We start from the raw sequence: 21,817 nt of genomic DNA on the forward strand, positions 1-21,817 counted from the left end.
GGTAGGGGGGCTTCCGGGTGTCCATCTTCCAATGCTGAGCCCTGAATGGCGAGAGCTCCAGGCTTAAATAAGGGGGGGCAGAACAGGGGGCAGGTGCATATATAAAATATGAAAGATCCGGAGCGCCCTTAACAGAAGGGATTACGATCATGACAGGAAGTTACTTCTGCGGACTTCTGGGATTGTTGTGGTAAGAAGTGAATTCTTCAGCCCGGGCTAAGACAAATGCTGCCATGAGCTATTTCTACTGTACATCCACACACTGAACAGTTACATGTGTACACACCTATCTTACACAACAGCCAGACCACAGATGCGGGTCAGACACACTCGAGCAACACAGTGGGGAAAAGCAAGCACAAACTGGCGCTTGACTGAACAAACCCTGATCTATTCATCGTTCTGGGGAGGAATGAGATTACTGCAAATGTATCACTGTGAGACTTTCTGCTCAATTTGAATAACACTTTCTTAGGGGTGGAGGTTAATTTACTGCACTGAGAAAATAAGAATTTTAAGTGTTGTCCACTGGGAAAATTCTGAAAGTTAACAAAACCAGAAACATTGATAAGCCTGGACTTGTGTGTCTGGGTGTGGTTCCCTCTGAGACAGTGAGATTAATACTGATCAAATCCTCTTCCTGCACCTGTGGCTGGAAGGTTGCCGGTTCAAAACCTGCAGCTGGCAGAGGAATCCTACTCCGTTGGGCCCTTGAGCAAGGCCCTTAACCCCAACTGCTCCAGGGGCACTGTACAATGGCTGACCCTGTGGTTTGACCCAAAACTTCTCTCCGTGCCTGTGTGTCTCATGGAGAGCAAGCTGGGGTATGCGAGAAAGACAAATTCCTAATGCAAGAAATTGTATATGGCTAATAAAGTGATCATATATCATATCAAAGCTGTTATCTGGGCTGTGGGCTTCTATGGAATAACGTGTTTGCACAGGGCTAGTTTTCAAGGGCCAAAGGTCAGTTTTACAAGACATATGTATTCACAATATCTATTGTATTCTTAATTTATTAAATGTAAATGTGAAAAGTAATACAGGTATTGGTCACATATTTTTGAGTTTGTGGAAGAAACTGAACTTATATAAACTTGTAGTATGTGAATTCAGTAATATCACAACACCCATAGATCAATGCATCTATCTTGCTTCTTTTTTGCAGCACAACATACTGTACACTTGTACCTGCGGGTACAGAAGAAGAAAAGAAGAGAGAAGAGAGGGGCTTTCTGCCATGAGAATTGCTTGCCAAAGTCTCACCAGGTTACCTGATTTGCAGGTTTCCAAGTGCATCTCTCCCTAGTAATTATCAAAACTGCATGGGCAAGTACCATCAAGTCCTGGAGAGCATATATCAAACAAACAGACCTAGCTCTTTATTTTAAGCTCATTACATCTTGACAGTTCTTAGCTTTAATGAAAATTAAAATTAAATGAAAAATGAGCCAATACTGGACTGGCTCTCAGGCATTTCTGGTTTAAGTATGCATTTTCAAGATGAATGAATACACCAGCATGAAGTAGTTTTTTTATTATATTTAAATCCAAGACGTGTATGTTTACGCGAGGTGAGAACAGGAGGTAAAGAACAGCCCCAAAGGATGAATTTGAAGAAAGGGGAAGATTTAAAATTTCGTTTCAGCAACCACAGAAACTACACGAAATTATGCGCTAACTGTTCAGTATTGTGCCCTCTTCGTTTATGTTATATTTTCCCGCCCAGCTGCTCATGTGGCCACACCCACGAAAGTGTTTACAAACAGGGCCTGAGCTCAGTGGGCGGGACAAGGGAAATTGGTAATCATGTGACCACTCCCAACTTTGACGTACAAGGGGGCGTGTCCGCGGCCTTCATGGAGACGGAACTAGCCGTTGATGGGAAGCGCAGCAGGGCTGAATGCGAGACAAAAGTGAAAATATTTTAAAGGGTTTTTAAGTCGATATATTTAAACTCGTGATTTACAAGTTTCCTGATTACTGTGGTCGCAGGAGGGACAAGAGTAAGTGCTTGTTTTGTTTGTGTCTTAGCAGAGGGACAGGCTTGTTTTACTCTTTATTGCGAAGACGTACGTATATTATTATTAGGTAGAAGGAACGGTATTCACATAAACAGTGTACGCGGTTTGTTGTGTGTACTGTCATGTTGATATATGCCTGTTACGTAGATACATTTGAGTAAATATGTTCAGAGCAAAACGGACGTAATAAACTACTGCAAGTTTACTGTACTGTGTACCGTATGTATACGTTAAACCAAAATAGTTATAGAAATGTAGTTTTATTTTTGAATGGTCAGGTTGTCAGCTTTGTACAGTGGCGTGTTTACCTTTCCTTGCGCAGCTGTTCTGTACTTAACTAGATCTCCGCACCGTGAATTGTCTTGATATCCCCTGCAAGAAATTAAAGGCGACAGATTGTCATGTGGTGGTCAATAAACAGTCCGTTTCACGAAGATACTATTATTTTATACGTATTTGATATTAACGTCTCTCTATTCTATTTAATTTTAAAAATAAGGTAAATAAACCTTAGATATCTAGTCCCTTTTGCCTTTCTTGTATAGAAGAGTTTCCAAATTTAAACTATGCCTTGAGCTGCAGTGCAATCAATTAAATCAACAGTGATCTTTCATGATGTTTTTATTTATTCAGCCATTTAGCCTGCAAAGAAAACCTAAATATAAAAAAAGCAGAAATACTAAATCCAGCAAATAACCCTTGAATTCTCTTGTAGATCAGGGATATGTTGTCTCTAGGTAAATCTGATCTTCTGGTTGTTTTTAAGTGGGAAGAACAGATTATATAAAAAAGCCTAACCTCCTGCTAAAAAGAAAATGAACTGTCCTTCAGATGAGACATAAAACTGAGGCCCTGACTTTCTGTGGTCATTAAGAATCTCAGGGTGTTTCCCAAAAAGAGTAGGGTTGCTACCCTGGTGGCCTGGCCAAATTTCCCCCTGGCCTTTACCAGTCATGACTTCCTAATAATCCCCATCTATGAATTGGATTCACCACTCCATTCTCCTCTCCACTGACAGCTGATGTGTGGTGAGCGTTCTGGCGCACTATGGCTGCAGTCGCATCATCCAGGTGGGGCTGCACATTGGTGGTGGTGGAGGGGAGTCCCCATTACCTGTAAAGCGCTTTGAGTGGAGTGTCCAGAAAAGTGCTATATAAGTGTAATGAATTATTATTATTATTATTATTATTATTATTATTATTATTATTAAATCACAAAATCATTTCTTTGCTGGAAGCTTTCCATTGGGCAGTCACACAAAAAGTGTGCTCTTGGAAAGCTGTAATTAGGATGTGTGCGATTATAGAAGCCTCTTGTCTTTTACTAAATGCAGAGCTGAAACTGTTCTGTTTGCTCTTGAAGACCTGTTTATTGCACTTGTAGAAGTGTATTGGTCTTCTGGGACAGTTCTAAGCACCACTGAAAGGGTCCTGGGGTCCTGCAAAGTTTGTCACTAACTATTCAGAAGTCAAAGCTTCTTTAGTTTCTATTTCCTCACTTGTCACACATTTTATACTGCAGAAAAAATAACAATTAATGAGTACTTCTAGTTTTCTGTTTGTTCACAGTCATGAAAGCCTTGGAAAATGCTTGAAAACAGACATTGCAACATCAGTCGCATAAGATGTTCTCTGAAGTTTACGTGCACTCAGCCTAGTCTTGTCACACTGGCTCTTCGGTGTGGACTGAGCTCAATTGTGTTCTTTACCCATTAGGCATATCATCCTGGCTATTGATCTCATGAATTATCATCATAAGCTTGTTATCCTGCTGTATCTCCCTCTCTTAAATCCCAATGTCTGGCAACACTGTGCTCACAGAACTGCTGTGCCTGAGCAGCTGTCCCTACTGCCCTTCCCCTGCTACTGGGCTGTTACATTCTTCTAACTGTCAGCTTTCACCATGTGCTTTGAGGCTAAATCAGTGAGTTTGCAATAACCTCAGATTGACTTTCTTCTCTGGCTCCAGCCCATCAATCTATTTCGGATATCATTCTCAATTCGATCTGATTGTTAGTGGCTTTTACAAAATGGCTCAGTGGTTATTATGCAGGAATACAAAGATTCCGTCAGTCATTAAAATGTTTCTTTAAGTCATAGCTGAGAGTCTTAAGGTTCCCATGATGAGAGACACGGCTGTTCTATTTCTGCTTTGCTAATATCTTCTTTATTGAAAGATGGTGCTATTTGTAAAAGATTGTAATGAAGCCACGTCTGCATCATCACCAGGGAATTCCTGCGCACTCCCGCTTTTATTTCCAAATAAAAATGCAAACGCATCCTTCAGTGTACTTCAAGTTACATCAGTGTAGCTGTGCTGGTGTACCTGCTGGTCCTGGACCAAGCAGGCACCGAGGTAAACTTGTTTCAGTCTTCCATTCAGAAGCCCTGTGTCAAATAAGATATTAAAGGTGATGTCGCAGAGAAGTTCAAAACCTGTCTGATTAACCTGCCATGCTGTGATGGGCACGGTTACAGTTCTTTCTTCATCTGCTCCTGAGGTTTAAGTCGTGTGTTTTACACAGAGGCTGAATGCTGCTGTCTTTCCCTTTCTCCCACATTTGAACTCCCCCGAGTGGATTTACTTACTGCAGTTTATCATCAGGTGTTTGTTTAGTAATGCCTCTTACCTTGCAACACAGCTGTGTGGAATTAAAATAGTATTCTGTATTGCTTTCCTGTGCCTCTGTACGATCTGCAAAGAGCCTGCAGCCTGTGAAAATTGAAGGGGATCAATGGGATCTGTGTGAAAGGGGAATCTGATCTGCTTTGCTGCATTGCCTTTAATTGTTTCCCCCCATTGCAGCCTCTGGAGTGGAGGAGACGGGAGAGTTTATCGCAGTACAGAGCGCATAGCCAGGAGAATACCTGGGGCGCCTGCAATCAATTGCCCTCGTTACAGATGACTGACTGAATTAGCATATATTTCTTTTGTGCTGAATAAGTGCGAAATCTGATGTATAACTTCTAATGGAATATTGACAGGCTGTGAATATAAATCTCGCTGTGCGCCTCATCAGTCAGCCCTGACCTTCGTGATAAGAGGAGAAGGGATGGCGGAAATGTGCGATTCCAGCTTTAATTGACTCTACGGGGCAGGGAGAACCTCCTCATCTTTTATTACTGATTTAAATTACATTCTGTGCTCCAGGGTCAGATGCCCGGTCTGATATTCAACCAGGATTTTAACAATTTCGCTTAATTAGTTTCACTGTACATATTTTATTAAAAAAGGGACTCTATAACGTGTTGGAATAATTATGCATGTCTCATTTTTAATCATAGAAGTGATGGTGTAAGTTCCAGTTCTAGCGGAGAGTTTTTGTAAATAAAACTTTTGTGGCATATCTATATGAAATACTTTAGGTTTTGTGTGTTAATCCATCTTTATTTGACCAGATGAGTCCACATTTAATTAAAATTCGTTCTCAGTTAAGACTTTGAGATCTTTTTATCCCGCAGGGCACTCTGCTGGTTCAATCTGAATGACATACTACACCTTGCTCATGGGTACAAAAGCAGTGCCCTACCCAGGACCTGAACCTGTAACCCTCCAGTTTGGAGGCTAGAGTTGTAACCATCACTCCACACCGCTTGCTCAAAAAAAGCACTTGGAGTTGCGGATTTAATGCTTACTATTTTAAACTTACAGTTAACATGATTATGTGGACATGTGGTAGAGTTCTTACTTACTTCCTTTATTGTCCCAGATGGGAAATTTACTTTTCAGTCAGGTGAAACGCATAACATAGCACATAATACATTAATGCAACCTGAACCCGTTAACAAAAAAGAAGCATGCATGCACAAGATGAGAAAGACAAGTTAGCAGCTTTAACTAATTCTCACAATTTTTCAAGACAAATAAAGAGGTTGGGTCATCAGCGTGTGAGATGGATACATAAGATAGAGGCATGATGAACAAATAAAGTAAATTATGACAATCAGTGGTCCAAATTAAGTAGGTTATTAGTCTTGGGAATACATGATAATTTAGTTCTATTGCACTTAAATGTAGTCTTAATTGACACTGTGCTTAGATTCTCTGTGTAAGCCGATGATAATATGGGCTTCAGTTGTCAGCTAATATAGTATATGATTTTGTGTGTCATCATGAGCACGTTTTTGTTTTGTTCTTCAAGCCGCTGTGCAAAGGGAGTCTTATCTGCCAACTTGCTTATGGTGCTGCCGTTACCCGAAGGACAGTCAGATCGAACTGTGCCTTGTTCTCTCCACGGCAGGATGTTCCAGTTGCGACTGTTGCCGGCGGCGACGGTGGGGCTGGTGATGGTCACCCGGCGACACCATGGCTTCACGGCCCCAGGACCGAGCCGGCGTCGCTTGATGATGGCTGCAGCCGTGGCCGTGACTGGGATGTCAGCCAGCGCGGGACTCCTGTGGAAGAGGTACACCAAATGGACGAGAAGGGAAAACTTGGCAAATCCCTCAGTTAATGACATGGAGTATATCCGAGTATCCTGCCTGTGCAAGAGTCGCCACTATCCGTCCTATTTTAAACAGTACTGTCCACGTATGTTGCTCATCCTCCTTCCTTCACCCCAGGCGGGCTTGTCAAGGGCATCAAAACTTGGTCCAGCAGAGTGCTAGTGGCTGCAAGGTTTCATTCTATATGCAGAAATATTTTAACAAGTCAGGATTCTTGAGACTTTTGGTCCTCTGGTTGGAGACGCATTTAAAAGCAGAAGCATTGGGGTTGTGGTTTTTGGGAGTAGGTGAGGGAAACTGCTGCTGTATGCACTATAATTAAGTAAAAGATCGTGCCGTCATGGAAGTCAGCTTCTGGAGGTTCTCTGAACTCGTCAACCTGTGTAGGCTGCAGATGAGCCCCGCTGTGTGCAGTTCAGAGGTCTGCTGACACTCTGCTCCATTATGTATATGTAGTCTTGCTGTGTCAGGCTCTGTGCTTTTTCTTTGAGATCAGTTTGTCAGTGTTGTATTTGTCTACTTGGAGCAGGTGATGTGCAGGCATACCCCGAGATACTGTCAATGTTTATTGCGCAGAACGGTAGTTCTTTGTGTAAGAATGCTGCAGCAGCAGAATTAAAGTAGGACAGACTCCCTTAAGTTTTTATTGCCTCTTTTATTGTTTTTTGGACAGGTGCTGGAAAGGAGCGGTATTTAAAAAAAAAAAAAACAAAGGAGAAAAACTAACAGCTCAATAAAGCCAGAAGAATTTAGCAATCCCGGGTCTCTGTTGCACAGTTAAAATGAAGAAACGTTCCCTGGAGGCAAACCGTTCTGAATGTTGACAACGCAGTCGTACCTTGCAGATAAATTGCTGTCTGTGGACAGCCGTGAGGGACTTGATAACTGCCGTTGTAACTGTGCTTTTATACTATAAAAGAGTAGTCAAGTACGACACATTCCAATTCATTCTGGCTCCTCACAAGCACCGTCTTGTGAAAAATGAAGGGCAGGTATGCTCTTGTTTCACCCTTATTATAGTTTTATTGTAGTCTCCTCCATGTGTGCTGGACTAGCACTTCCTGACCATGATACGGCTGTGTGTCAGAAGAGGCTGCTCCTGTCATGGCTGAATTTTGTGTCATGGTACATTACTTCCAGTCACAGAGCAACATGTTTTTCTTTCGTCCATGAAACACCTTTCTTGTGCTATTGGTAATCAGGTGGGACTCAGCTTTGCTTAAGACTGCCAGCTGACTTGACATTAACAGACCGAGTGTTATCAAGTGGCATGGGCGGATCACGCTGAGTGTAGATTGCTAGACAGTGTCACTCTCGGCGAAAGGAAGAGAGGGCAGTTAGTGTTTAAATAGGAGAGTGGTGAGGGGAAATAGTCCTGCTTGTATTTTTATTGTCACAGTGAAATCGATTGAGCTCCTGCTGGAGACTGAGTAGGGCTGTTTTGGGCTTTTACCCTGAGCTCGTTAAGTGTGCTTCTCATTAGCCTGTGTTGTGAATTATTTAATCTATGCTGACATAGCACTGTGAAATGCACATTCTGCCCTTGACGTTCTGACCAGATTTTTTTAGACATTTACAATGTAAAAGGCAAGATCTTTTCTTTCTTTCAAGATCTTTGCATGTTTACCACTGTTTTGACTGTCACTGAATGGTGTGGCCAGGATAGTTATATACTCCATAAAAGCAGAACCACTGAAGACCTGTAGCTATAAGATGGGCAAAACATGTTGATGTGTGGAGCAGGTTATGGGCATCTTCATTAGTTCTGTCTTCATGATTTTCAGCCTTGGTTCTAGAGGCCCTGTGTCTCTCCTGTTTTTCCTTCTCCCATGTTCTTAATTTTTTTAGCTAATTGAGCTGCTCATGCTTGGTAGGGCTTTTTAAAATGGTTTTCAGCACTTTAAAAGTTGGATGAGTTTTCATTTAGTTTAAAGTATCAGTTTCATATTTACTAAGCAAGTGGAGGAGAGAGCAGACAGAATTCTGTGTGTTACATTTCTTTGCAACAGTACATGTGTACTAGGGTATTTTCAAAAACCAAGAACTGAGTACTGAAGGTTTTCAGAGGGATCAGTTAGCTAATGTGATGATGAACTCATACGAGGCAAAAACAAGGTGGTACAGGTGAACACCGGGATCAGGACTGAGAATCTATGCTGACCTTACCTTCTGTCCCTGGCCCACAGGGCCTATGCGGAGCTGGGCTCCTCTGTGAAACATGATATGGGTCCTGGGCCAAAGGGGGAATCTGGGAAGGAGGAGGAGTCTGAAGAGGAGCAGGCAGTAGAGTCCAATGGGGACGAGGCACCTGCTGAAGGCAAGAAGAAGAAACAGCGATCGGGATTCCGTGACCGCAAGGTGAGAGATTCCAGACTGCATGCGCACTGCTGCACCTGCTCTTTCATGGAATCAAGGAAGAATTTCTCATACTTGTATGGTGCTAGGGTGAGTGCTCCCCATTGGTCTGAGGATTGGATTTTAGATTTTCATCTAGAAATTGAATTCCTCCTTCATCGTATTTAACCCTAATTATTGCCCATCTGCAATAAAATTTGAACAGATGGCTGGCTCTTTCTTATCCACCACTCACTGATGTAATTAGAATAGAGTTGCAGTCGCTTTAATTTCTGTATTTGTGTTAAGCGAGTGACCCTGCGAAGACATGAGTTTCAGAGGTAGAGTGTGGTGATGCTACTCTTTGTGCTTACATGAAAGTGATGTCAAGAGGTGAACTCTGATCCTACTTTCAAAGTCATAAAAAATGCCATTATAAAGATTTGTGCTTGTTGCATTAAAAATCAGGTTGAATGAATGCACAACTACCTCAAATAGCACATCTTCTGAAAATATGACATGGAGACATGAATATTTTGATTTAAAGTATCAGAATGGTCTTTAAACCAGTAAAATAGCATTGACCTGTGTCTTTTGGCTGCGCACACATGTGGAAATGATACCCGATTTGGCATTTCTGTCATTTTGATGCTAGAGTGGGGCAGTGCAGGGCAGACTCAGCAGACAAATTGCGTTGCTGCGTGAGTAAGCAAGTAACATTTTATCTTCTCTGTGCAACGCATTCCTATAACCGGGTTTTCAGGTAGAAGAGATTGTTAGGTCCTGTGCTGGGGCCTCTGCTGAAACAGCCATTCAGACATTTCAGAAAAACACAGATTAACTGTTTTATTGATATTTTTCTGTTTTACTTTAAAAGCCACAGGCCTGTGGTTCAGGAAGTATATTCTTCACAAAAGGAACTTTAGGGGCAGGTTATATATTTCACTGTCATTGTTGAGTGGGCCTTTGTATTGCATTGCCTGTTTGATTTGTTCCTTTTTGTTTGAAAACACTGATAATTGTGTGGGGTGGTGAGGCTTTGCAAGAAGGAGATCCAAGTCCTAAATCCTGATGACAACAGTCCTTATCCCGTATTTGTCAACCTGTCCTGCAGAAGAGGGGTAACTTTTACAATCTGCAGTGTAACAGGTATATCTGTATTTGTGTATAGGCTGCGGCTGGGGAAAACGTCCTTGCAAAGCCAAAAAAAGTAACTCCAGAGAAACCCGTTGTGAGGCCTGCTGAGCTGCTTCTCATAGTGATAGTGTTGTCACTATTACAAACAGCTAAAGCCCCTTTTATCATAATGCATTTTTTAAATATTCTGATCATCAAAAAAATATGCTTTTTTTAAAAACTGCCGTTTTATTGAACAGAGGTGACATGGTTGGTTACCAAATGAGTTGTAAATGCACACCCCAAAAATGTTCCATGGGACTCAAGATCCCAACAGCATGTGCATTGCCCTGCTGGAATGATGCGTGCTGGATGACTTTCTCAATATAATGCCAAGCAGCCAGTTCACCATCCTGTGAAAAATACTGTAGCGACTATCCCGGGTGTCTGAAACTCGAATCCTTGAGTTCCTAGTGTGTTCTGGTTAGTATTTCAACCTGGATAGTCAATTAAACAATCATTCTCTTAGTTAGGGGCATATGGGATTTTTGTCTTCTTCTGTTGATTGCTCAAAACATTTTCTTTACCAAAGGCGCAGTTACTTATAGAATACCTTTGAGCCTGGTTAATGTAGAACACTTCCAGATAATGTTTTAATTAAATCACTTGTGTAACTGAGAGCTTGGGTGAGGGGGAAAAAAAAACTCCAGAAGGTGCTGAGACCTCCAGTAACTGAGTTTGAGACCCCTGGATTAGGCACTTCTGCTTAGACCCTTGCAGTTCAAACCTACCCATCGATGGGTCTAATATTCACAGCAATCAGCCTGTTGTGCTGAAATCTATTAGACTGATCTGCACACATCCCTTAAAAGGACATGGTTCCATGGCTCTGTATCACATTGAAAATGGGCCAAGTTCTTGTTTTTTAGTAATTTGTTTGCAGTGAATGGGTTTATCACCCTCTTCTATTTTCCTTTTTTCTTTGGATATGTAACAAATAACCTATACATAAAAACTTCTTTTCTCTTATTGTTTGGGCCTGTTCCTGTAGTTCATGGGAAAGACATGGTGCTGAAGTTGCACCTGTGTGAAGTTACTTCCTTCACACAGGAGACAATGAGAAGTGTTTGTTGCCTGATTGCTCTTTTCTATTTTATGCTCTCCCCTCTGTTTTCTACTATTCCCCTTCATGCTTTCTCTTCTCCTTTTTTACCCCCCTCTCCCATTCCTCTCCAGGTGATGGAGTATGAGAACAGGATCCGTGCCTACTCCACCCCGGACAAGATCTTCCGCTACTTTGCCACACTGAAGGTCATCAGTGAGCACGGTGACTCTGAGGTCTACATGACGCCCCAGGACTTTGTGCGTTCCATCACACCCAATGAGAAACAGCCAGAGAGTGAGTGCCGCCCCCTGCCCCGGCTCCATGACTCCACTCCTCGCAAGCCCCCAAATGCCGCTTTAGTATTTTGTTCAAGCTTAAAAGTCTCAACAAATTATTTTTTTTCAAAGGGCTGTTTTTAAATGTACGTCAGGGGCTTTTCAAAAGGTGTTTTAAGAGAAGGTCTGGACTGAAGGTGGAGTTACCTTAAGAATATTGTGTTAAAAAAATCTAGTTAATCAGATTTCTAGGATCGCCAAGTTAATGGCACAGGATAAAACCTGACCTAGGAGATGCTTTTAAACATCAGGAAGTGTCACTGTAGCCCTTCTATCCCTTTAAGAGCATGGTATGAGCTTGTGTTTCCTGTGATGTGCAGTAGACCAGTTTATCTTATACAGTATGTGCAAACCTGATGTCCTGAACTAATTGGAAAATAGCTTTTTTTAAATGAGAATTGTCCCCGTTGAACTGGAATGTGTTACCATTACATGATTTACTCCTACCAGAAGAGAAATGCTCATCCAAGGTCGATTGCACACGTCCCAGCCCCAGTTTCAGAGGAAAAACAATCTATCTGAAAACCTAAGGATAATTCACTTGGGGATTATTTTAGTTACACCTTGAGCCATTTGAGATAAAATGATCAGGAAGGTTTTGAGAGGCAGCTGTGTATATTGAACCTGTTGCAGAATGTGTTCCTCTAGAAGTGCGTGTGGGCTTGCGAGACTCTGGTCTGACTCTGGTGTTGACCTGTCATTGTTCATTTGGCAACAAAAACAGGGCTTCTGGGTACTGGTCCCAGCTGGACTGCGTGCTGGGTATGGATTGGCCCACTTGTGATAGAGTTTCATTCCTGGTGTGGGTGCTGACTGCCTTCTGCTGCACACATAATGATGTTGTTGCTCAACAACTTCAAATGCAGTCTGAGACTGGATTGGAGTTCCTGTCATGTGTGCATCATTCAGGGCCAGATGTAGGATTTTCAGTGATAGCCTTGAGTACCACAGACAACCACTGTGGAGGGGACAGCAATCCAGTGTTGGTGTGGGCTGTTTCCTGCTGAGTCTCAGATATGTGAGCCTGGCATGCTTGGAACGCCTGGCTCTCTTGGCCATAGAGCAGAACAAGACGGCATAGTATCTGTATCTGGAGCAGCCCTACTGGAGACTGGAGTATGGGATCTGTGGAAACACAATTATCTAATAACAGTTCAAGGGAAGGTTTTCAATGCCTTTTGATTTTTGCAAAATCTTTAGGTAAAGAAAAGTGTTTATTTTTTGCTTATCATATCTGCATAATCTCTTCTTTAGGGATTTCCAAGTTTTTAAGATCTTTTACTATTACGGTCTGACGAATAAGGAGAAAATTGTGCCCTGGAGCAGAGTACTCCAAAAGTTTGAATTTCCAGTCTGCAGTAGTGTGTCTGGGACTGACCAAACAGTACTTTATTTTTGTCTTCTTTTTGAGTCACAAATGTGTTACTTCAGCTTGTGGGGTGGTGACTGTACACCCCGTGCACTTTTCACAAATTCTATTGTGGAACTCCTACTTATTTCTTACATTTCTTTCTGTTTTACAGTGTCTTGTCAGTGTATTTGCCTCCCTCCTTCTTGGAAATACCACTGCTGCCTCACTTAGCCCCCCCCTCAACAGTTTCCAAACCCTCTCCTTAGAGACTCTTTGAACAGCCGAGTCTGTTTTTGCTTGTGTCCTCATACTAGATCAGACACCTCCTCATTCAGAGCATTTAGATTTTGCCGCTGCAGGATGTGCACTGAATTTCAAGCATTCTACACGCGCACATGCACTCCCTGCTGCTTGGCGTTTGCATTTCCCTGAGCCATGTACTGTAGGACAGTCTTTACTGCAGATGGTCTGCACTAGTTCAGGGTATTTCATCCTTGTGCTGCAGTGCCCTTGTGTCTAGAGAACTTTGTTCCACCTGAAATCTATTTAGTTGAAATGCTAATTTGCTGTATTAGAGCCCCAGTTTTCAGCTTCTAATAAAATTTGATTTTACATTTCCTATCAAATTTTACAATGACATTTCCAGTGTTGAAAATTCTCAGGGATGCCCCTGAACCAAGATGAAAAATCTCCAGACCTTGTTTGACTGCTTCTGGAATACCGTCTACATGTATATTTCTCCCCTACACTGTAACAAAAATACCTGAAGAGAGAATCCTGAGAAGACTATTTGAAGTGGTTATGCAGGCTTGGGGCAAGAGTACAAACCTTCTGGCTATATTACTAATGTCTTTCTCCGTGAAATGCTTCTTAACCCTTCTCTAGGTACACCTTAGATCATGTTAGCATTGAGTCAGAAGCAGCAGCAACTGTACTCGGTGTCTTTAGGTCAGTTTGTGTAAAGGTTTCTGTGTTCAAATTCTGATGTTATTGTGTGTTGGGCTGATCCTCTCAGCTAATAAGGGTTGTGTTTCTCTTTTTATCCATAGAAATCCTAATAGAAATAATGAGGAAATGAGATGAATGCATGCATCATCCAGTAAAGTCAGGGTACCCTTAAGTCTCACTGCAGTGCTGTGAGTTTCAGTATGATTTCATGCATCTCCAGCTCCTCTCACCTGCTGTATGGTTTTAGTGTTTGCAGAGGTGTTGTTACTCTACCAGTAGTGTAATGAGAGGTTTTTAGGTATTTAGAAAAGTGATCCTTGATGTTTCAGTTTCAGTATGTTCTTTCTCTCTTTTGACTCCTCTTTGTTTCTGTTTAGTTTAATGTGACTGTTTACCCAAGCTGTTTTATTCTTTAAACCTTTTAATGGTGCTGTTATATGAAATGCAGTATGAATACACTAAATAAAGGAATCTACAGTTCTCAGAGCTTTTCTGAAAGGTGTACTTTGTACTCTAGTATAGAACCAGGGCCTGGAATAAATAAAAACTTCTGGCCACTAATAGTTGTATATTCCTCAGCCCAAACCATACACTGCCTGTGGAGACAGATATATGGAGGTGCAGATCACTCTTGTCCTGACCTCCTCTTTCGCTGCTTTGTGTCTGTTTCAGGTCTTGGGTTGGACCAGTTCCTGGTAAAGAGATACGATGGCAAGGTAAGTAATGTGAGAGGTGGATTTTTGAAGAAAGTCTGAGAAAGAATTAGCAAATAGGCTGGGCATTACTCTTCAGTGTGCTTGTGAATTCAGCATTAAAGTTGGGCTTTATTGAATGTGCTCTGTACTACAGAATAAGATTGTATTTTTGACTGTGTTCTTTAACTTACTTGCAGGCTTAGGGGAAATCAAATACTAGACCCTCCAATGTATTCCAATGCAAGTGCCTGGTACAGAATGTTCTGTAGTGATGCAACTGAATTGATAAACCAGCTGACACTACCAGAATCAAGCAATGGAACAGATCAGATCTAGACCTTCCAGGTTTCATGTAAAGACAGCATTGCCGTAGTTTTCCTATACCTCTCTGTGTCTGTCCTGTTCTGCATTGTCAGTCTGGCAGTGATCTGTAGTGCAGAGGACCTGTCGTCCTGTCTGTGCACACTGCACCTCTCTGTGTTGCAGCAGAATGTACTCTGTGCTGAGCTTGCATGCACTATGAAACTCCTTCTGCACAGAAGTGACAGGATTGGAGTTTCCTTTGTCACTTGGGATGTCTTTCATTTTTAGGCTAAAATACTGGAGAAACAAAAAAACATATAAGAAGTCTTATTGAATTAAACGTGCATAGACCTGATTTTTGCACACCTTGCACTATGAACTGCAGTGTCTGAATTGTTTTAAAGTATTAACTTGAAGTTTCTTAAAAAACCTAGATGAGCAGAAGCTGGTGATGTGCTAAATTTTCAGTGTGCCTGTGAACTGATGATCTGTCCATTTGCAGGTGCAGTGTTATGCATTGTTGTATGCATTCTCAGTGTGTTACAGTGTGCACTGTTCCCATGGAGGTTAGGCAGGCAGGTGGAGGTGTCTTAGGGTTGGTTCAATTAATTACACATGCCATGCTAGGCACGCATCACGTGCAGTAAAAATGGAGCCTGGTTCACACATTCTGGTTTGTTAGACCAACCTACAGACAGGATATCAGAAGAGTAGCTTGAGTTCTATGCTTTAGTCGTTACTCTCTGATGGGGTCGCTGATCATCATGTCAGTCTAGCAAATTGTGTTTTATATCTTGTCTTAGTCTTCTTAAAACGTGGAAAGCAATGATTCCTGTTGATTCCTCAGGAGTCATTAAGGGGAGATTGGTCCTTCAGCAGTTCTTAGTGTCTGGTGATATGCACCAGGCTTTACTCCTCTCAGTGTTGCTTGCAATGGGAGGTTGTCTCTGGATTGCCTAGTTCTGCATCTGTCACATTCTACCTTTGGCTGTTTTCAGGTCAGCCTGGAACCTTGTTTTGGGTCATCACTTCCTAAACCTTCGGCTCATTGTCCAGCTGATCAGGCAGTCTGTTCCAGTATTATATTTGCAGTTCATTAAACTGAATTTCCGCCCTCCCCTTTCCTTCCTCATGGAATCATTTAATTTATTATTAATATTATTTTTGAGTTATTAACTTTGCTAGCTGTAATGCTTGCAGCAAAAAAAAAATAATGAGGCACTTCTTCAAAAGTCTTTAAAAGGCACAATTACTGCATGACAGTTTATCCCCTTCCTCTCTCTCCATGTAATTGGATGTTTCACCTTTCAGAAGAGTGCTTAGGAGATCTGACGCGCATCTTAATGCTCCAGCAGCAATGCATCTCTGTGGATTCCACATCCAGGAAGAATTCCTGTTAGTCTATAAACATCTGTAAAGTCTCCATGCTGTTTTATTGAGCACCTTAGATCAGCGATAATCCCTGTGTGTGCTGCCTAGGACTCGTTACAGCTTTCCAAGCGCCCAGGCTGTGTTGTGGTCATGTTCTTGGTTCGGCTTATGTAATCTTTTGCCTGATGCCTTTACTGAAGACGGCTTACGACAAGGGTTGTAGCTGACCAAGTAAAATGCTGTGTATACATACAGTAAGAGAGGCAGTGGAAAGACGAAATTGTGGTAGGTGACACAGTGACGAGGTACCCATACTGCAGGATGCAGGTAGGACAGTAAAGCCCTGTCTTCATCACTACAACACAAAACTGGATGGCCATTCCCAACCCAGCACTGGAATTTTGCCTTTTCCCTGAGGGAATTTTACGCTTGTGAAGTGTTGCAACACAAGAGTCCTAAGGAACTAGGATCTATACTATATATGGTACAAATCAACTGTGTAGATATAATTATTTTTATTCATTGTCAAGTTCTTCAAACTAAAAATGTTAAGAAGAGCCATTTATTGTTGCCCAGAGAGCCCTTTTCAGCGTTTATGCACTGAGTAAAAAAAAAAAAATATATATTTTCCCCTTATTTTTATGAGGTAATAAAATCAGACTTGCAAAGAGTAATCACAGAGCAGTATTGCTGGTAGTCCCATCTGGACTGTCCTGCAACCCTGTCTGTTTGAGGTTTTCATTCTCCACTTGTCTATGCAGGAAAATCAGACAAGGACTCTTGTCCTCTTAGCTCTGAAGCTCTCTACTAGGTTGGTATTTTTTTAACCTCTTTCCATTCTCTGTTTTAAGAAATATTCAGTGTGATCAGATGTTTTGTATATGATGGAGTTCTAGGCTTCCGAGCAGGGATGGGCAGCCCTGGATGTGGATGGCCAGTGTGTTGACAGGTTTTCATTCCAACAGCACAAATCTGCTCATTAAGTCCACTGTATGGAACAAACTTATCAACTTCTCCTGGCAGAAACCTAAAACACCTGTAGACAAACAAGGATTGTCTATCCCTGCTCAGGATGCACTTCTGCTTTTAATCCTCAATGTTGTGTGAAATTAAAGGGCTTGGATTGTAACTGTGAAATAGAACATAAAAATCAAATAAACATACGAAACACTTGACACTTCCTTAGTTCTTTAGCGAAAGTCATGGGCACTCCATTGATTTTAGTGCTTCCTGTGCAGTTATTCAGGCTTTTAAATTTTAATTCCTTTGTTATAAAATCCTGTCTCCTCACTGGACTAGGCACTGGATATTACAGTGAGCCCTGACAGTTCTATAGCAATGCGTTTCTGGTTCCTTGTGGGGGAAAAAATATACTTGTTCATTTTTTTTCTTGTGGTTTTGCACAGGCTCTGGCAGCAATGCGAAATTTTTACATGGAATTTGAGTAGAGCATTATTCAACTTAATATATACAAGGTTTCAGGAAATATGATGTCGCAGGAGGTAAATGAGCTACCCGAAAGACTTCCTGATAGGTTTGAGACATCCCAGTGGTAATGAACTGAGAAATTGCATTTGTATTTTTTTACATTATTTTGAACTGGGATTAAGGAGGGTATATACATTTTATATATTCTGCATTACAGTTTTTTATGGTAGACTTAGTGAGGCCAAAGGAACCTTTTCACTGTATATTGACAATAAGGTAGATTCTGATGGTTCAGAAATCTGTGCTGACGTGTGTCTGTGTTAAGGATTAGGCATTAATGACGGGCCCTGGCTGTTCTCCACAACATCATAATGTGAAATCATTTGTCGCAATTAGTTCAGAGACTTCAGTTTCCAGTCTGTCATACCGGAGTCAGGTTTGGAGCTGCGAGGTATTCTTGGCAAAATCTCCCTTATTCGTAACCTTATTGTTGACGGGTATGCAAAATGCTCTTCAAGCGTTTGTCAGAAGTGACATCTCCATTCATCAGCAAGTCAAATCAACAGAATTTGGCACAGACCTCAGTCTCGGTGCATCTCCATGGCTTTAGATGTCTAAGCAGCTGTCTAAATCCAGGTCTTGGTGGGCTGCTTTTAAGGTGGCATTCTGATTGCCAGTTTGTTGGATGTTAATTTATTGTTTGCTAGCTGTTTGACAAACACATTAAGGGTCGCTTTTGTGTCCAAGTTGTGGTCCAGTGGAAAGAAATACGCATATCCATTTTCACCAAAGAGCAGAAGGCAAAGACTTTGAAAACATTTTTCCTTCTACTTTGCTGTGCCACGTGCAGTCTTACTACAACTAAGGTTAAAAACCAGCACCGCATCCCCTCAGAAGCGTTACAGTTGGCTAGCATCAGCAGCCTGCCAAACAGCACATTGGAAAGATTTATTGTGAATTTGCGCTGCATTGAAAATGCGTTCATGCTTTTTACTTCATTTTCACCAGTACTTGTACTAATAACAATTTGTAATACATTTTTAGACTTTTCTGAAATTCACAGTAAGTCGAGCATGGTTATTGACTACGCATGTGAATCATGCAGCATGATTTGGGGGGTCTGGGGGATTTTTTTTTGCAGTGTTTTTGCAGTGTTATGAATAGTCTGCTCTGGGAGATGAAAGCAGACACTTCCTAAATGTTATGTGCTGATGTTTGCTGTTTTCTGGTGTTGAGTGTACTGTGCCATTGAAGAGTGCCCTGCCCTCCCTTACTGTGTACATCTGGCTGGTGTGAGCAGGTACTCTGCTGCTGGCATCACCCGCTGTCCAGATGCCCCTGTCTCCTCTGCCTCTGTCTCACGTTCTCTCCTTTCTCTCACTGCCCTTTCCAATGTACCTTATATTTACCTCTGTGTGCTGCTCTTGTCTTCACGTAACCAATGAACCCCCATTTTCTCCACTTCTCTCCCCTGTCCTGTACTGCCCTCACCCTCCCTCCAGGACTTTTGGCAGGTATGGGGTGCGCGAGATCCAGCATGTTGGGTGTGTGTATGCGTGTATGCGTGTCAGCCTGTGAGCACCTCCCCTTCTACCCTCGCCCTGCCTGAAAGAGGAACACGATGCGCTTCCAGAACTGATGGTGCAGGCAGAGAGTGGCAGCTGCATGATTTGATCTTAATACATCTGGCTAGTCTTTGGGTTAAGAACCAGCACCGTGGAAACAGGAGGATAGCACAGGAGGCCAGCCAAGCAGTGCATTAGAAAGATGCATTTAATTGTTTAGAGGTGTGAATTTTAAACAATGGGAGAGAACCCCTTTGATTGTGAAAAGGCTCTGTGTTTGGCAGAGGCAGGACAGTTCCTGCTCTCCAGGTGAGTGCAGCCTATGCGCTGTGCCTGTGGTGGCCTTTTCTCATGGAAGGAGGTGTCAGGGCTGCACAGGAATGCCAGACTCACGGCAGCATCCCACGGGTTCTGTCAGTGGGCGGTGCAGACTGTGTGATCCACTTTGATGGGGAAGAAAGACTAGGAAAGCCTGCAGGCTGTGTATGTGTGATCGTCCTTTGTGCAGCGGAAAAGCTGCCTCTAATATATCTGACCAGGCCATCTGTGAGCTTCCTGTCTCAGGTCCAGGTTGGAATGTTAATGTGCATGTTTCCAACTGTGATGCTCAGAAGCTTCCTTTGGTCCCCAAAGAAGTTTCTTTTTCCCAAGGAAGGTCCTTTTTCTTTAAGGAAACTTCCTTACTGAGGCTAATTGTTTTCAAAAGTGTTTTTCTTTCCAAATAATATACTCTTGGTAAACACTGGCCGGTGCTGTTTCAGGCGTGAAAACTCAGAAAGCTGTGAAACAGACCTGCTCCATGTCACCGAATGGTGTGTTGGAGGAATTAGCTGGTGCTGTCATAGCTGGCCTTTGAACCTGCTCTGTTGATTCTGAAAGACCCATCTTGTCAGGATTGAATCTCGGCCTTCCCCCTGTTTGTGTTTTGTGCGCTGCAGCTCCTACCCTGCATGCTTTGCTTCCTCTGCCTGAGATTCTGGGAAAGACTGCCATGGAGCTGGCGTGGGTGATGAGCAATGCGCAGACATTGCAGGCTGGGTTGAGTACAGACACACATTCACGGGGGCCATTTTAAGAGTTCTTTGAAGCACAATTTGCTCCTACCTTTTTTAGTTTGCAACTTTAATTCGATTTCTTTTGGCAATGGCCCAAACAGGGCAAGGTTGCGAAAGTTGTTCTTTAAATAAAAAAATGCACAAAAGACAGGATGTGTGCTGCTGCTGCTGATACAGCCTAACATAAGCATTGTCTTCCTTGAAAAAATGAGACAAAAATATCTGTTTTTTTCCTTTTAGCCCTTTATAGAAGACTCCCTTTTCAAATGATTGTTTTCTTCTCAGATTTAATATGTTCTTGACTTTTGAAGTGCACTGTGGTGTGTGCACCCAGGGATCTCTGCACAAATGCTGTATTGATTGATCATTAACATAGAAATGTTCACAAAGAGGAGGTGGCCACATGGGCCATCTTAACTCATTTGGTTGCCAGCAGCATATTGATCTTAGGCTCTCACCCAGACAATTCTTGAAGTATTCTAGGGAGTTCATTTCAACTATGCGGTTGAATGGGTTGTTACAGTCACGTGTGATTAATTGATAGGAAAATGAGCAAAAAAAAGGGAATTTTTCTTTTGTGCTTATGTTGGCTGCCAAATTCAGCCAATAATGCCCTCTGTCACCCATCCCTGCTAATGTTTCCCTTGCTCATGGGAGTTGGGTTTCAGCCCTGGTGTGCTGTGAGTCCCAAGGTCATGTGCCACACAGCTCCTTTGTGTGCGCTATGTTTGTGTGTGTTTGTGTTGCAGTGGCTAGTTCTCGCTCATCACCGGGCAGACTGCTGTGAGGGGTCATGTTCATGTCGATAAAAAAGGACTTCCTTTTCCTCTCACCCTGACGGCTGTTTTCATTCCAACAGGTGCTCCAGGGGAAAGTGTGGACCCACATGTCATTGGACAGCAGTTTCATCAGTCACAGGTTTTACAGCAGACTCTTGTTTAGTATGACTGGAGCAAACTTGATTTTAAATCTTAAGTCTTTTCCTGTTTGTTCAAAATCTGGTCATGTTTGTGAATTATTAATACCTGCTTTTACCAAGAGCCTGAAACTTGTAAAACCTGAATGGTCAAACTGTTGTGCAATAGTTCTGAATTGAAAACAATGTAACTTTCCTTAAGCAGGTCCTGGAAAGTCTCATTCCTGGTCCTGGAGCGCCACATATTTGTCAAGCTTCTTTGCACTCAAACTCTGAATAACTTTACTGAATTGTTTATGCATTGAAGTGTTCTTTTGGACAGTTTCTGACTATGTAGCTATTAAAGTTGTAGTTCCCTTAAAAATACTTAGGACTGTGGCTCTCCAGGACAATCAGAGAATATTCCTGTTTCTAAAGTATGGAAATGCCTTTTCTGTCCCTTAACTATATCTACTTAATTAACTGTATTTGTTGTCCATAGGAAATTGATGTTAAAAATGTGTGTGTGCAGTTTTGGGTGCAGAATTGACTGAGGTGAGGTGTGGGGCTCGAGGCTGACATGCACAAGGTTTTACTTATATTATGCCGTTTAAGGAAGTTATCTTTTATCCTGCATGGAGCAGTATTTAAGTACTCTGTAAAACGACGTGGAGCCTTTCTGTATCTAAGCGAAATGGTGGTAGTGTGGCTGTGAATGACAGCTGGAATCTTAACAGCTGCATGAAAACAGCATTTCATTTTTTTGGAGTCAGGAAAGCTGGGGCAAAAAAAATGGTTAACTGGGGAGTTGCAGTGACATCCCAGTCTGTCAGTTTGAGTATTATAT

General features: G+C 42.1%; 1 protein-coding gene and 1 long non-coding RNA gene across 4 annotated transcripts in view; both read left to right on the plus strand.

Moving 5' to 3' along the window:
- Window positions 1-1,835: 1,835 nt before the first annotated feature.
- micu1 (mitochondrial calcium uptake 1) overlaps window positions 1,836-21,817 on the plus strand; it is a 36,516-nt gene continuing 16,534 nt past the window's right edge. Inside the window, exons 1-6 of one of the 3 annotated variants that reach the window (XM_088635234.1) lie at window positions 1,836-2,006; window positions 6,265-6,429; window positions 8,656-8,827; window positions 11,156-11,318; window positions 14,331-14,374; window positions 18,958-18,969. In XM_088635234.1, coding sequence (XP_088491360.1) covers window positions 6,266-6,429; window positions 8,656-8,827; window positions 11,156-11,318; window positions 14,331-14,374; window positions 18,958-18,969 — 555 coding nt within the window. In that variant the 5' untranslated portion in view covers window positions 1,836-2,006; window position 6,265. Of the gene's footprint in view, window positions 2,007-6,264; window positions 6,430-8,655; window positions 8,828-11,155; window positions 11,319-14,330; window positions 14,384-18,957; window positions 18,970-21,817 lie in introns of all 3 variants that reach the window. The other 2 variants (XM_088635235.1, XM_088635236.1) reach the window with 2 other exon arrangements.
- LOC148661457 (uncharacterized) overlaps window positions 2,565-21,817 on the plus strand; it is a 123,586-nt gene continuing 104,333 nt past the window's right edge. Inside the window, exon 1 of the long non-coding RNA XR_015939540.1 lies at window positions 2,565-3,094. This is a non-coding gene — a long non-coding RNA (uncharacterized LOC148661457). The remainder of the gene's footprint in view (window positions 3,095-21,817) is intronic.

This window comes from Lepisosteus platostomus, chromosome 6 (genome assembly GCF_059453375.1).
Source record: "Lepisosteus platostomus isolate fLepPlt1 chromosome 6, fLepPlt1.hap1, whole genome shotgun sequence".
Taxonomy (NCBI): Eukaryota; Metazoa; Chordata; class Actinopteri; order Semionotiformes; family Lepisosteidae; genus Lepisosteus; species Lepisosteus platostomus.